Genomic DNA, 16,579 nt, shown 5'->3' on the forward strand with positions numbered 1-16,579 from the left:
TCTGTCATTTTCCCCAAAGTTTGCATACTGCCTTCTTTTTAAAATTGTTTCTATATATATTTTTTAGATTTAGAATAACCATTTTTAAAATTCTGTAATGTATTATAAGTTAATGGATGTAATAATCAAGGAACCCATACCTTCTACATAAAATAGTCTGACAGCAGAATCAGAAGAATGGTGCTTACAGTATGAACAGAAGGTTCACATCTCTCTAATCATTACTTGTTAAATCAGCAAGACACAGAGTAAAGGTTACAACCACCAGTACGTCATCCAAATTACCAATGAAGCCATGAGTCCCAGAGAAATTTTATCTTTTCTGCCCACACATGGTCTTGAATAAATCTTTCATTCTTTTAATGGGGCCATAAATTGAAAAAAAGCTTGAGAGTTTTGAGTCTAAAGTCAAGGGTTATGAAAAACCTTGAAAGCCCCCACCATTCCTACTTTAAGAAGCAGAAATTATCCTCTGAGGAGCAAACTCCCAGTAGTATTAATTCTATTTTTCTGATTTATAGTCTTTATAATTGCATTCACCTTTTTTTTTTTTTTTTTTTTTTTTGCTGAAATACTATAGAATATAGCTTCTCTAGTATTGTGACTGTATCCAAAGCATCTTTAGGTGTTTTAGGACTTCACACATTCTATCTTTGGTTTAATGTCTTATACAATTATGTATGACAAAGTAACAGAAGGAGATAGGTGACATATAAAAGTTGAAAAGTAAAGCTGACATGCAAATCTATGCTTTGAATCACTGTAAATGTCTGTCCTACATCACTCATTGACATCTGTTCCTTGTGTAGCTGATTCCATAAGGTAAAAGCAGATATTGCTGACACTTCAGTACTGAATTCAGGCTTTCTTTCTTATTTCATCTCATAGCTCTATGTCACTGTAACAAAAATACTCCTATAATTCTTCTGTTGAAGGACTGATGTGGTCTACCATCTTTCATTATTCAATGCCACACAAATTTAATTCACATTTTTGTATAGACTCAGAACATTAATTTACATTAGCACTGCCCATGCTTCACTATGGAATAGAAGAGTTCTACCTGCAGTGCTGTAAATCTAGCAGCCCTTGTCACTAATCCTGAAACATCTCAAAGCAGAATGAATTTACTGATTATTAAAGGGGCAGCTTGCAGAGTTATACCTCCACCTTTTCCTGCTTCTGCATTACACTTTTAAGAAGTAATTAAATGAGGCAAATATAATATATTTCTCATCCTCTCAGATACCAGAAAAATACATCAGCTGATGTTCTGGATACTATTACCAACATTCAGCCTAAAGAAAGTGGTGGAGGATCTGGAGAAACTCGTGAAGCAGTTGTTTATCGTACAGCTGAAGACATGCTGGAGAAACTTCCTCCAGATTACGTACCTCATGAGGCAAGCTAATCTTAGTCTTGTTTTACTGTTCTCTCTGTTGAGTTTTCACACTACACATTCCAAAAAAGAAACACCAAATTGTACAAATGATAATATAAATAGCAGCAGATTAAAGTATGGAACCAACACCCTTATTGCTACCAGCATGAATTGGAATGAAGATTTTTTATCTCAAATCAAGACATCCAACAATTGGCCATGGAGATATGCTAGGAAGACTATGCTTGGACTTCCAAAGCTACTTGTGAAAACAGAAAATAATCAGTATCGACATTTTGTGATAGAAGTCTCCTGGGTGGTCTGGGTGAAGTCCTGTTCTAGCAAAATCACGAGTAACTGGGTAGTATCATACAAAAAGTAAAAACTGCAGCAGTTTTAAGGGGATAAATGTTAGTTGAACAAGATACAAATCTAATATTTACTTCGGTGAACACATAGAAAGTTAATATGTTGCATATTAAACGGCATTTCAACAATTTAGACTTAACTAAATTCCTTCTATTCTTTTATAATTTAGGTAAAGGCTCGTTTAGTTAAAATGGGAGCACTCAACTCTATGAATATTTTTCTCCGTCAAGAAATCGACCGCATGCAGAAGGTGATCACAGTTGTCCGCAGCAGTCTGAACGATCTGAAACTCGCCATAGAAGGAACCATTGTTATGAGTGAGGCAAGTAAATACTACTTCTACATATGGAACACTGTGCTTTAAACTCTTAAATTGATTTACTTGCTTTGAATATTATTTAATTCTTTCAGAATTTAAGAGATGCACTTGATAACATGTATGATGCTCGAATCCCTCAAGTATGGAGAAGAGTATCTTGGGAGTCTTCCACACTTGGCTTCTGGTTTACTGAACTTTTGGAGAGAAATGCTCAATTATCTAATTGGATATTTCAAGGAAGACCAAAGGTGTTTTGGATAACTGGATTCTTTAATCCACAAGGTAAGATTACTGAAAAGTCTTGAGTAGATTACTGAATAGTAATTTAATGTTATACTGCCAGAGCGTGCCACAGAAGCCAACATGAAAAATGTTGGAAAGGTCCCTTTCAACCCAAACCATTATATGTGATTCTATAGCTCTCTGATCTTTTAGTCTGACCCAAAAAAAGCAGTTTTTATATTACAAGAAGGAAAATGTATGTTTAATAAATAAAATAATTTATCTTGCCAACATATTTTAGCATTATAATATAGAACTTCTAAAGAAAATATATTTAATGATAATGATACAGCTTTTAAAGAAAACACTGTTTTCCTCTGGTTTGAAACTGTTTAACTCATTCCAAACTGTAAACTACCAGTATGGAAGAGCTTTAATCTATAGCAAGATGTTACAGTAGCAATAAAATCACTTCTTGCAGTACAGTAAGAGCAACCACTCATTAGAACAACCTCATCAGGGATATGGTAGAGTCCCCATTTCTGGAGGTTTTCAAGATGTAATTGGACAGTGCTAGATAATCTTATCTAGTCTTCCCTTTCCCATGAAAGGTTGGACCAGGTGAACTTCCCATTTCTCTTCCAACGTGGGCTGTTCTATGATTCTATGAATGTGCAATTGTCCCAGATTTATAGCAGTTATTTGTCTTTCACAGAGAATCATCAAAATGTAGTTTTACTGTGTATCCATTTCACAGGTTATGTAATGAACAGTTTCTTCAAATTCACCATAGATATGCTGTGAAGTACAAGTAAACATTATCTACCATTATCTGTTATAGCTTGATATTTTTACCATTTAGAGGAAAGAAGAAAAAAAACAAATTTTAACCATTTCCATGAGTAAAAAACCCCATTACTTACGAGGTGTGTGTTCCTAGGAGAATCTCCTTCAGCCTACACTACCACCCATACAAAATCCTCATAAGAAACCTCTGTGTGACAGCTATTAGGTTCTGTTTTTTGCTTTTTTAAAATTAGAATTAACCTCTGAATTTCTGAATTTTATATGAGTTACCTTTGCTTTGTGATGCTTCTGTTCTTACCGGCCTTCCAACTGCCAGAACTGTAAAAAGTTCTAATACCAATATCTATTTTAGAGTAGCTTTCAGAAACAGCTGAGGTGCCTGGAGTACATCCAATTTATTATTAAAAGATGGTATTGAGATGCCAGTAAAAACATCACTCCATCTGTATCCTAAATGGCACAGCTGATAAGCATGCTGATCTCTGGTGACTCAAGAGCAGCACTCACAGTGGTGTAAAAGAAGATAATGGATCACATTCCTTTGACAAACGAAAACATTTAGCCTAATAGGCAACAAACCTGAAATACAGATGGTCTTGAACTTTATTATTGCTTCAACCTCTGTGTGAAAAAAAAAAAAGCCCAAAAATAGTCCTGCAGCTAGAGAGAGGTTTGCTAAGTGCAAAAAGTGTGCTTGTGGGTAGGGGTGAGGTGAGTATATTTGTGATATCACACTATATTTGTAATATTGCTCACCAGGAAATTCACTATTAAGTTTGCAGTTCTCTATGTTAATTTCTCTTCATCTTGATCTCTATGACTCTCAGTTGCAAGCAGTTATTCATCTCATAGCTTAAAATAGCAGATATTGAGCTCTTGATGACTTCATTGTTACCTTCTGACACACACAGAAACAACCAGATATTTGGTACTAGTGTTTCTGTTTCTGTTTCTTTTTCCTTTATAACATATTTAAACCTTTTTGCTGCTCAGTCACCTGTGCTTAAACTATTCAGCCTTTTGCATCTCAAATACTACTAATTTCAAACTTCTGTAAAGTCTGTTCAAACCTCAAAAAATCACCTAACTTGCTATTCAGTTATGTCATCCTCTACCTAAATTTCTGCCTGACACCCTTTTTCCCCCTAACAAAAAATGCATTTTTCATACTTCATAGGCACTGCATTGACTAGATTCCCCACATTCACATAGTTATTTTATTATCCTATCAGATACATATTTTCTGTTTTCATCAATGAAATTCATTCCACTTCTTTCGTTTAAAACACCCCCACCTTTTAGCTAAGTTGCCTTTACATAAACATCTGCTCACACAGTGGATAACTTGTTTGCCGTGAAATTCTTTCTTGAAAGACACCTTTATCATGGATCCTGTAGTTAATTGCCTTATGATTATTTATAAGTCAGTGTCCTGACCAAATATTTCTTAATAGAGTAATTTAACAGAAGAAAAAAAGTCCATACCATTTAAAAATATTTTTCTTAGTGTAATACATGCTTACACCACTTTTGTCACTTGTTCCTGTTTTGGTCCCAAAGCAAAGTTTGCTATCATTAGTCAGGATGCTCTTTTTCAATACAACTCTGATTATCTGTCTATAAGTTCAGTTCAGAACCATGCTAATAACTGAGAAAGATTTTTATATCATCATGTGAGATAAATACTAAATACCTGGCTTAATTCCTCAAGGGTTCCTGACAGCAATGAAACAAGAAGCAACTCGAGCACATAAAGACTGGGCTTTAGATAAAGTTACAGTGCATAATGACGTGCTAAAGCTAACCAGAGAAGAAATCATATTACCTCCTTCTGTATGTATGACATGCATTTCAGTATTAATTTTGGCATTTAGTTTCTATTATGCATCATTGAGAAATTTTGGATTGATAGAGGAAAAGGTTATTACTCTCTTCACCTTAATGTTTTTGCTCAGTATAGAAGCTAAATACTAAGTATGAAGATTTTAATTAAGTTAGAAAAATATTTAGTTAAAAGAACTGCTTCATTGTACCACCTGTTAATTTTTGGAATTTATAGTAAACTTTACATGAAACTTTGTAGTATATAGACTTTATTAAACAACTTTTGTTGCCTTCCATTTCAGTAGCATTATCTTCTGAAAAAAGATTATTGTTTAAAATGAAATAGTTTGAGGATACTCAATGTCAGATATTTTTTACTAGAAAACATATACTTTTAATGGTTTAAGAAAATTATTATGCTTCATATGTTGTGATGTATCTGCTTACTCTTGACACAGGAAGGAGTATATATCTATGGGCTCTACTTGGAGGGTGCAGGCTGGGACAAACGAAGAAGCGTACTCATCGAGTCTACACCAAAGATTCTTTTTGTCCAGCTGCCTGTGCTCCACATGTATGCTGTTGATTCAACCAAACCTAGGGATCCCAGGCTTTACGTTTGTCCTCTTTACAAGAAGCCCAAGAGGACAGATTTGAACTTTATTACAGAGGTATTTTTAAAGACAGGAAAGTCTCCAGACCACTGGATTCTGAGAGGAGTGGCTCTTCTCTGTGACATCAAGTAAGCTGCTTTTCCTGCTGTGGCAGAAGAGAAATATGTGGCACACGTAACAAATTAAATGTGTAATTCTTCTACTGCTCTTTATTTGCAGGCTACTTGTCATTATACTAGAAACTGCATTTCAGTCTTGGCTTACTGATTTTTTTCTCTGCTTTCAGGAAATTCAGTTTGCCTTGGCTGTTGGTTGATAAAGTAAATCTTTCCAAATAAGTTCATTGCTTGTAGTTTTTGAAGTATGCATTATATTACTTTAAATGGCTATTTGCTTTAATAATGTCAAATAAAATGCTATTAAACCTTAAAAAACTAAAAACTTTGCTTTTTTACTTTCTTTCACATGTACAACTTTTAGCTTGTGTTTCAGTGACATATGATGACAATAAAATTTAAAATCTCTTAGATACAAATCTAAATTCCTATTTCTGCATGATGCACACCTTATTTTCTGTGAGTATGCAGGGAAGTATACAGCAGAAAAATAGATTTGATCCATATTTTTTGCTTGGGCTTTCTCAGAACTCACTTGTTCTTGTTAAATTATCTAGATTAAGCAAAATTCACCAGAAATGTTTGTGTCTGGAATATCTGACAGAGATCAATATGTTTTCTGTCCAGTTTAGCTGTGTGGGAACAGAAATAGAAAAGTTCCAACTACTAAATATAAATAATTAGAGAACCAGATTATTTACAAGTATAATTATTTTTTCTGCCTTTCCTTGTGGCTCTAAAGTGTGGGTTGCAATCCTTGAAATGACTCTCACAGCATTATTCTGTGATGATACTAAGGAATATCCTAACCATGAGTTTTCCAGACATAATTAGTATTAAGCTAATTCTATTAATTAAATACTAAACAAGATAAGCAGTCTAAACTATCTGTTTAATAATCTCCAAAATGTTTCTTCCTTCAGAACCTTTATTTGGCAACACAATTTTTCATTTACACCCCATGACTGTTTTTCCTTTTGCCATTCAAGAGTGTTCAAATGCATCTGCTGTGGCAAAGTGCAGCTATTACTTGGCAAAGTCCTGGGCATCTGCTGAGATGATAAAAGGCCCTTCCTCCTGCTGGAGTCCTATGGTTTTCTGTTGGAGGTCACCATCCCAGGATATCCTCTTGCAGAAAGTCCATGGCATACAGGAAATAATAATACACAGACACAACATCATGAGCAGATTAACAAAAAAGTGACATCTCCAAATGCAATTAAGTAAAACATATTTTCTCTCTCCTCTATAGATTTACTTTGATTCAAATACAAGAAACTTGTTGGTGTTGGGTCACTTTTACGGTTTTTATGTAGTTTTAGAAGTTGTACCACAGAACTACATCTGCAAAAAATGAAAAAAAAAATCTGAGTTTGCAATTGTGGAAGATTTTTTCCCCAAGTAATCACAATATTGATGATAGAAGTTGTGGTGGGTTGACCAGCAGCTAAGTACCCAGAGGCTTGTCCTGCCCTGGCCTGGCCAAGAAGAATGGGGCAAAGAATTGCAAGATCAGAAGCAGAATGCAAGAAACTGCAAGATCAGAAAGGAGGCCAAGATGAAGACAGTTTAATAAGTGAAGCAAAGCTGCACACACAAGAAAACTGAATTAAGGAATTTATTTACTGCTTCCCACTGGCAGGCAGATGTTTAGCCACTTTCTGGGAAGAGCCCTAGCACATATAATGGTTACTTGGTAAGACAGATTCAATGAGAACAAATGTCCCTTATCCTACTCCTTTCCTGAAGTCTTCAGTGCTGAACATGACACCCTGTTTATGGAATATCCCTTTGGACAGTTTGGGACAGTTGCCCTGGCTTTATCCCCTCCAATGTTCTTGCACACATCCACTATACTCACTGCAGGGGCAGAGGGGAAAAGAGTTCATATCCAAAAACCAGCACAACAACTATATGTATTCATTCCTACAAGTTTGGTTTTGTTTGTTCGTGGTCTAGCCTTTCAGCTTAATTACAATGGAGAAAGAGTGTGTAACCTTGAATGCCTCCACTGGTGGAAGATGTGAACTGACACATTTTCAAGCGAAAGCCTGTACAGGAAATAGCAGGGAAAGTACAAATTAATGTGCTGAGTTACACTGAAGATGATTTTATTCTCCATCCAAGAATAGAGATGAATAATATATTGTTTTCTCAGCCATATCAGATATTGCATCAGATTCTTGAGATCATCTCTTTTTTGTTTGTCCAATCCCCATTTCCCACCTTCTCTAAGCCTAGGGGTTTGTTCCGTTCTCTTTCCTCACTACCATGCATCAGCTCACTACTTTCAGGTTACAGTGAATGTTAATTTTCATAGAGCTTTCCAGTTAATTTATGGAAATAATCTGGCAGCAACAATCTACTATGCATTCAGAAGACTATTTTTTTTTCCTCTACATGCTCCAAGAATATTTATGAAATATTTTCATGTCCTGGTCATATGCGGAGTAGTAGTATTCTTACACCTAATTTGTTTACAGTCAGCTCTTCAAACATCTAAAGAGGTGCAGTTAATTACTTGAACCACAAGTCATTCCTCCCAGCTGTCATAATCTATAGGAATTCAAGATCTCAGTTCAAAACTTTTCACTCTCAGGAATCCTCTATTCCTCCAGGATATTGTAATAAGCATTCAAATTCCTAAATTAACTCTAACACTCTTTGTTTTGTTTTGTTTTTTTTTTAAACTAACTAAACAAAGTTACTCCCTGAACTTTTTAACTCTCATTTGCCATTCAAGTTACTGCTGTTTAAGTTGAGAGACATATTGTGGAGCCTAAACTGACAAAGAAAGGAACACCATGTCAGCAAAACACAAATATTTGACAGATGATCAAGAGAAGAAAATTAATTACTCTGTGAGAGAAGACCTAACTCATAAAGGTTTTTTTTTGAGAATGTGAAGAAGGACACGTCCAGAATTGGCTTAGAGAGTGCATTCACAGTGTGCATTTTTTCTTTCCTCCCTTGGTGTCACCCAGAAGAATTTCCTGCCCTTTTACTCTGATTTTCAGAGGTAATCCAAGCCAGTGAGACAAAGAAAGGCACTTATACTCTTTTTTCTGCTGCTTTAGAGTGGACACCTTAATTGGGAACCATTGATCTGCTGGTACCTCAAGACACTCACTTTTCACAGAACTTTTCTTCTTGGGTGATGATTCATGAGAAGCCTGGAGCTTGGCTTGTGATGAGGTTTCATGTGACAGTGGCTAAGAATTAACAGAAACCATGGAAATGAGCTTGCAATTGGCAGGAAGGGGAGGATTTATTTTCTGGCCAGGTTTCTAAATCTCACAAGACCACTGACTGGAATAAGCTTGTTCCAAGAAGGTAACACTTCAGCTAAATTTTAACTTAAATGATTTAATCATTTAACTTGAATGATTTGTTAATTCCATAGAATCGTTTTCTTCATCTACACCCTCTGTTTCTGCCTCTGGATTCTGGTCAGCTGTAAGCAAAATTTGTTTGGACTATTCATAGTTTAGGCCAACACCCCACTGTTTTCTTGTTCAGTAACCTCATTCACTGACCATATCTATTCTCAATATTTAAACTAATACATTATTTTTGATAGTCTGGAAGAACATCTGGCAGCAGTATATAAGTGTGTTTCTGTTGACACAAATACTGGAAATCAAATGTATGGAATGTGCAAGCTGCTGTTTTAAGTATATTGATGGTTCTGCTAATTTTGGAATATTTGAGTGTAACTGCATTGCTGTGACAAATCTCTCATTCAGATTTTTTCAGAAGCCACTGCTGTTATTTATACTCCTATACATGACAAATACTTCACCAAACTTTGTAGGTTTGGTGCCTATATCTGCATCACACAAGCAGGATATTCCTAAAGTGAGTCTAGTTTTATAAAAGCCAAAATCCCATGTCTTTTCCAGTGATTAGCACTGCCTTCAGAGCACCAAGAGCTATGCATACATTAAGCCTTAGAAATTCAGGAAAACTATTTTTTTAACTTAGCAATGGTCCATGATAAAGATCAAATCCAGAAAAAGACTTTGAAACTAGAAATACCTTGTGATTTTTATATAGCAGATATTAGCAAGGGTAAATAAGGCATGGCTAACATTTCTGACTCATTTCTATGTCTCTCTATTTCCATTACAATTTCTAATTTATTTGATATAACTATATGCTGATAACATCATTGGGGACATCAGAACAGTCTCTGACTTACTGCATGGACTATTTAATAAAGGAGTGACTCAACCAAGGTATGTATTAGTTAGATGACAAGTAATTAAGGAATATCCAGGAATACAAGATCCAACTTATCCAATTTCCACTATCTTCACATTCCCAGGTGTTAAAAAGGATTAGTGATTGCATTACACCAGTTAAAAACTTAATTTTTAGTACTTTAATTCTTGTTGTTTGATCTTAAAATTTGCCTTATATTTTTGTATCCTTTCTTATGAAGCAAGATACTCTTCACACTATTCCTGTGAGATTTAGTCTTTATCAAAATTATTTTAGCATTTTTCATAAATAATGAGATCTCATCCAAAATTCATCCTTAATATCAGTTCCATCATTTGCTTTAATTAACATACAGTTATCAGTATTTTCCACCTAACTCCCCTTCAGCTCCAGGGAGATCTGATTTCACCTTCTGAATATTAGGAAAACACTACCTTTTATTATTTCCAGGACAAAATGACACACCTAAAGTCAAAGAATTTCTTCTCTGCCTCTTTGCCTTTTCCCTTACCCCTGTGACTCCTGGCCTTCCCTTGTGGATCTGCAACTTCAAATGTCTCAGTACCAATAGGCTGACTCCTTCAATTCACCTTATGCTTCATTTTCCCAAGCAATCATGGCAGGAATAACAAGTAAACTGTCTACAGCTTCCTGCATATATTCACTACTCAGTAGTTTCTCCTACCAGTGTTTACAAGTTTATGTTTGATATTCAGGTTAGTCAAGTGGTTGTACAAGAGTTTTGCTGATTGAAACCCCAAATATCAATTTCTCAAAGTCTGCTGGCTAATCACCAAAGTGAGATTTCTGTGAACAGCCACTCATTTGCCTTTCAGACACAGAAATTCAGAAAGCTGTGTTCAACCTTTGTCCCTGCACCTTCAGATGACCTGTGAGCAGGCAGCTGGATAGCAGAAATGAAGGATGGTTAGGGTCCCCCTCTCTTTTTAGGGGGATGTTTATGATGTGACAGGTAACAGCCTCAAAGACATTGTGATCAGCAATTTGTGATCTCCTTCTCACTGAGCACAAAAAGTCAAAATACTCTTAACCTAAATGGCCATGTAAATGGAAATGAAAGCCATTAAACCTGAATAATTACAATCTAGAGAATTTTATCTAAAGAGCACCCTTCTCTATCTCTTCAGTCACAGCCATGGTAACACATGGGAAATCCAAAAAACAGGTTCCCAATTTCACTCATTCATGGGGGGAATATTTTGATAGGACATGCTAGACCATAAATTTTTATTTCTCAAGAGACACATCCTGTCCCTCTTCAAAGGACATTTTTCTCAAAAATCCATTAGATACTGCAGACAAGCAACTAAATGCTTGTCTACACATTTGGGGAGCATTTTACTGAGGGGACACAGGTCGTACCTATGAGGCATCTAGCAGTAGAGTAGATAGAAGTCCTCTGTCTCTTTGGAAAAGATCAGTATTAGATCATTGCAGAAGATGTTCAAGACAGTCTTTTCCTTCTCTACTGAGGTTTCCCTTAGTGGGAAAACATTGAATGGAGGCATTTCTAAATAATTTTCTCACAGAAAAAAAAGCTACCACAAAGGGAGATGGGAGAGTAATATTTCAGTCAATTTTACATAATAAAGAATAAGAAGACTTATAGTTTCTTTCTTTGTTCTGTGGCTCATTGCTTCCCAATTTCTTGTAAAAAATGAGGAGAGAATTTGAATTCTTTGCTGAGAATTTCTTACCATTATTTGTTCATCCTAGAAGCCTTCGTAGTCCAAAACACAATTCTTAACAAAGCTTTTTGAACAGAGGTTTTTAATACGGAAATTTTGAATAGGAGTCAGGGTGTTTTGGTAAGAAATTCAAACCGTACTAAAAAAGTTATTTTCTATTATATTACAAGACTACAACTAGCTTTAACATTTCTAATTCTATAATTCCAAGACTTAAATATAGGAATGACTGGATCATATTCACAAATTGACACAGTCATATGAATTCTTTAACAACATTTTAAGGAAAATATTTAAATCAATTTCTTCTTTATAAGACAGAGAATTGTATTGTATTGAAATTAAATACCTATCTAAATCATTCCCTCCATACAATCATTACGCAGAATAAAATCCACAAAGCAGCCAGACTCCATACAAACTTCAGTACATTATGTAGTTTAAAAAACTCAAGTTAAAAAAAAAAAATTATATTTGCAGTCATTTCTTTGCAGTCATCAAGACACATATAGCCCAAAGTGTACAAGCCATACTGTCTGACAGCTGAAAAATGGAGTTGTCCATTACCTACAACCACACCCTTATGTCTGGAAAACAAGTGAGCAACAGACTATGTTCATTCATCCTGAGTGCATCTACAATGATGGAAAGCTGGTTGATTTGGACACCAGCATTCCCAGAGCAATTCCCAGCCCTGCACAGCCACCACGAGATATTTCATGATCTGAGCACATTGTCCTATGTGTAGGCAGGTAACATAAGTAACAGAACAATTAGTACTTAAAAGCACTAAATTAAAATTACTGAGATTTAATGCAAAATGTGTATTATGGTCAGCAACCAGAAGAAATTCTCCTGTTTCCTAATGCCCTTTAAAAACATTTAGAACTTTTTTTACATTAATCTTTTACATAAGTATTTGCAGTAGTCATGTTATGATTCAAAATAAGGTAATTTTAAGTTTTACTGAGAAGTATAAATTAACCCAGAGTTCAGATTTCAAGGTGTAATTCATGTAATTTAGTATTTTCAGAGATATTGAATATATATAGCTCCAAGACTAGATGTTCTTTCTAAACACCAATGTGCTGTAATTGTGATTGTGGTTTATATGTTTGTAACTCTCATTGACATAATCCTGCTCAGAGACACCTTTTTCCTTTTCCCAGGAGGCCCACAGAAGGATTCCACTTAGATAAACTTTTAGTTAAGAAGGCATCCATATGAGTTTCAGCTCCACAAACACCATTCAAATTCAATGATTCAACACTGAAATTCTTCTTTTTCATTTCCTAAGCACATATTTCAAATTTTTAAGTGATTTATTTGAGTTACTTCATAGGTGCTTTTTCTCAGCTCAGACACTTTAGCCTTTATTGATCTTGGAATGATCTTTACTGACAGTTCCTAAGCATAGTAGAGAAAAAAATGAGGCAAAGCACATTCACTGCTGCAGCTCACTAGAGGTGTAAAACACAGCAGCAAATGGCCCTTGCCTTTCAGGCACTTGGGCAACACTTGTACAGCCACTGTACAGGGCAGCCACCCCCTCCAGTTTTCATTTAAATCCCGAGTCTAGGAAAACACTTAATTCTCCAAATGTCAGCAACCCTGTACCCTGCAACTTTATATACACGTGTGCAAGATGGAAAGGAATAAAATTCCACTAAGAGTTCAGATCTATTTGCACTGAGATCCAGGAGTATATCTCTATCCCAAACAAAGTTAGTATGAAGGATGATGGTTATAAAAACTAGTAGTTACAGTCATGGAGAAGCACGAAGTGCATAACTTGCAATTAAAACTGATAACATTCCTTAGGATACTGCCTATGGCAGCCTAGGAAAATGTCTGCTACCCAGCAAATGTCACAGCAGAAAGACACAATTTTTCTGTGACACAGATTTTTCCTTTGAGAAAGTTTCAGAGACAAAGAATTCAGTCTCAAGGGACATGGATTTTACTTTCTGCATATAGGAGTCCAGTGGTGGTAATTTTCAAATAGCAAAGAGCCCAAACCCTTGAGAAGTCTTTGTGTATTGCCTGCAGTTATGTTCATGCCATCTCCACAGAAAGGGATTATCATGGGAGATTATTGAAAGAGACATTGGACTTTTTCAAAATGCAGTTTTGTCCTCAAAACACAGTCAATTGCATTAAGAATGCTTTAATGGTCACAGAAGGACAGTAATCCCTGTGTTGCAGTGTAACTGCAAGGCAGCACCTCCTTAATACATGAGAGGTCTGGTCCAGATGGAAAGTAAGGGAACAAGAGAGAAGTTACAAAGTCCTGCATTTTAAGTACTATCTGCAGTCCCTCAGCTACAGAAAAAGAAGTGCTTGCCTCAACAAACAAAATCCTGAAGTTGAACAAAGCTTCATCAGCTCATTGTATTGTATTTTTCAAACTAAAAGGATCCCAGCTCCTTTCAAATTTGGATAGTGTAATTTCAATGATTCACTTACCTTCAAAGTGTTCTTTTCTTGCATAATCACTGACAAAAGATCAAGTTAAATTTTAACATTATTAAAAACATGAATAAATATAACAAAAATCCAACAGACCTGGGTTTGAGAGACAACTTTCAACAGCATTTCCCCACAAAAAAAGATTTGAATTTATTGAGTAAATACTTTTCCACCTCTAGGAAAATGACCTGTCTTTTAATACAGTCATTTCAGTCAACAGGTTTTTTTAGTCTTGTGATAATAGCTTCTCAATGTGTGCAGTGAAAATGTACCTGTTCAGAGTTTACTCTGATCTACTTTGGTTTTTTTCTCTATTCATACAGATAGCACTACTCTATGTGTTTCGTTAAGAATATGAAAATTTGGCAAGAAAACAAACTCCCTTGTGCCCCAGCAGGTCCTCAGAGATTAGAGGGTCTGAGTGTAGCTGGGATTGATTTCTGATTATTATCACCTTGGCCCTAAGTCTGGTCATGTTCAGTAGGAACTTCCACGAGCACAGATTTGCAGTTTCAAGCCTGTAGGTCTGGTTGTGGTGAATAGGAACTTGTGCAATCACAGATCCATGAATAGTGTGGTTTAGTGAAGCAACAGAAATACAGATTCAGAATTGAGGTTGATAAATTAATTTGATGCAATAGAGATATAATAGTAACAAAAATAATAAGTATGTGTAGAAGCTTACCAAAAAAGGCATCCTTGCTTGGGAGGAGGGAAGAGAGAAAAAGAGAGTAGCCCATCAATGGTCTCTAAGGTCCTTGTGGGTCCTCTTCCTAACCAGCTGATGTTTCTACCCTGCTTGTACACAGCCCAGTCTTGTACCCCTTCTCCTTCTGTATATCATATCTAAGGGGGGAATTGAGAATTACAGTCATGTATGCAGCAGCATGTACTTCACTGAGCTTATTAGCACATGCAGAGTTTGCCTGTTAATATTTAAATGTCCCTTAATTAAGGCAAGAGTGGGTTTTCTGGCCATGGTGCCCTTCAGAGTTCTGGTTATATAACTTTTCTCTGTTCTGTGCATTCTTTGGAGCCTAAACAGAACCATCCAATCTCTACAGCACCTGCTCCTTCAGCCAACTCACCCTTTGTTGACATCAGCCACGCACATCTCCATCCACAGGACAGTGGAGGGTCCACAGTGTAGGCTGTGATAGTTAAGCCTCAGTCTTTGCCTGGCTGCTTGGTCATCATCCCCTGGTATGATGTCATCATGCTTGGATTATTTCTGGGAAGCAGAAATACTTCTCCAAAGTATAATTCCTGCTTCCAACAGGATATATGTCACCATCATAGCCCTGATGACACTTTTCAATGGAGGCATCAGTCTACTAAGGTCTGGCAAAGTCAGCTGGCCCTCTGCTGCACACAGGTACTGGGAATCATCTTGGGAGCAGAAGTCTTAACTGGAAAACTTAATTAATAAGCCTGGTGCAGAAACAAGAGAGCAGTAGAGACCAGAATGTGAAAGAGGTGCACCATGCTAAGGCTGGTGGTGCTATCCAGGCAAAAGAGGTTTCTTTATTTAAAGGTTTCTGTTGCTTGGCTTGGAGGTAGTAATTTTTTTTTTTTTTTTTCCTAATCTTTATTTTCTCTCATTTTAAAGAAGTTGAAGGAAATATCTTTTCAACCTTCAGTTAACCAAACCACCATGGCAGATTCTTTCTGTCTGGAGTTAGCTGTTGAGATATAAGCGCTGCCCTGGAAATTCACACTCAGGAATGCCATGACTTGATGATCTCACAGCATCGATGCTCTAACTAGTTACATTTCCAAAGCATCAGACTGATGCTGTGTTGTATTTGAAATTAATACACATAATTAATATTTCACCTATTAACTTGTTTATATTCTAGCTGCATCTAACTGACCAATGTGAAGTATTTTCCTCACTTCCTGGTTCAATTTTGAGCTTTCCTTCTAGCTCTGATGGCTTTCTTCCAGTCTGTGGTGTAGAATGTCACCAAATATAGGTGCTCCAGGGCAGGTTTAGTTCTACCAGTCAGTGCAAAGTGAATAAATAAGAACAGTAATATGAATCTAGCACAAAGCAGATTCAGAGCCTTCTTTTGCTATGAAAATAAGTATTCTAAATCATCCAGATTTACACATCATACTACTGCCGGGACTGACCTGTGCCCCGTCTTCAACTTAGAAACGAAGGTCTGCGAAAGAGCTGCGTGCAGCTCTGCAAATTCAGGTTATAAATGGATAATTGCATTCACTATTATTAAACCTAATAAAACCTGGACGTCACGAACAGCATGAAGGTCACCAAAATGCCCAAGCCTGAACAGATTCAGAGTAAAATAAAAGAAGTTGAAAAGGTGGGGGACGGGCTCGCAGAGGCGCTGCCTCCACTTTTTTCTTTCCCTTCCCCTCCCGACACAACCCCGTGCGCTGCCGCCTCCGACGCCCGCCCGTCCGCCCGCGGAGCGACCGCCACCGGCGGCTGCTCATCTCCGCCGGGCGGGGCCGGGCCGGGCCGGGCCGGGCTGTACCTGGGCCGGCCCCTCCCCGCC

The 16,579-nt window shown here is 36.6% G+C and overlaps 1 protein-coding gene across 1 annotated transcript in view; it reads left to right on the forward strand.

Moving 5' to 3' along the window:
• The window catches only part of DNAH8 (dynein axonemal heavy chain 8), a 110,213-nt gene extending 104,249 nt beyond the window's left edge, over positions 1-5,964 (forward strand). Inside the window, 5 exon segments of the mRNA XM_056486975.1 lie at positions 1,246-1,402; positions 1,920-2,072; positions 2,162-2,351; positions 4,810-4,931; positions 5,381-5,964. Coding sequence (XP_056342950.1) covers positions 1,246-1,402; positions 1,920-2,072; positions 2,162-2,351; positions 4,810-4,931; positions 5,381-5,668 — 910 coding nt within the window. The 3' untranslated portion in view covers positions 5,669-5,964.
• The last annotated feature ends 10,615 nt before the right edge of the window (positions 5,965-16,579 follow it).

This window comes from Oenanthe melanoleuca, chromosome 3 (genome assembly GCF_029582105.1).
Source record: "Oenanthe melanoleuca isolate GR-GAL-2019-014 chromosome 3, OMel1.0, whole genome shotgun sequence".
In the NCBI taxonomy this organism is placed as follows: domain Eukaryota; kingdom Metazoa; phylum Chordata; class Aves; order Passeriformes; family Muscicapidae; genus Oenanthe; species Oenanthe melanoleuca.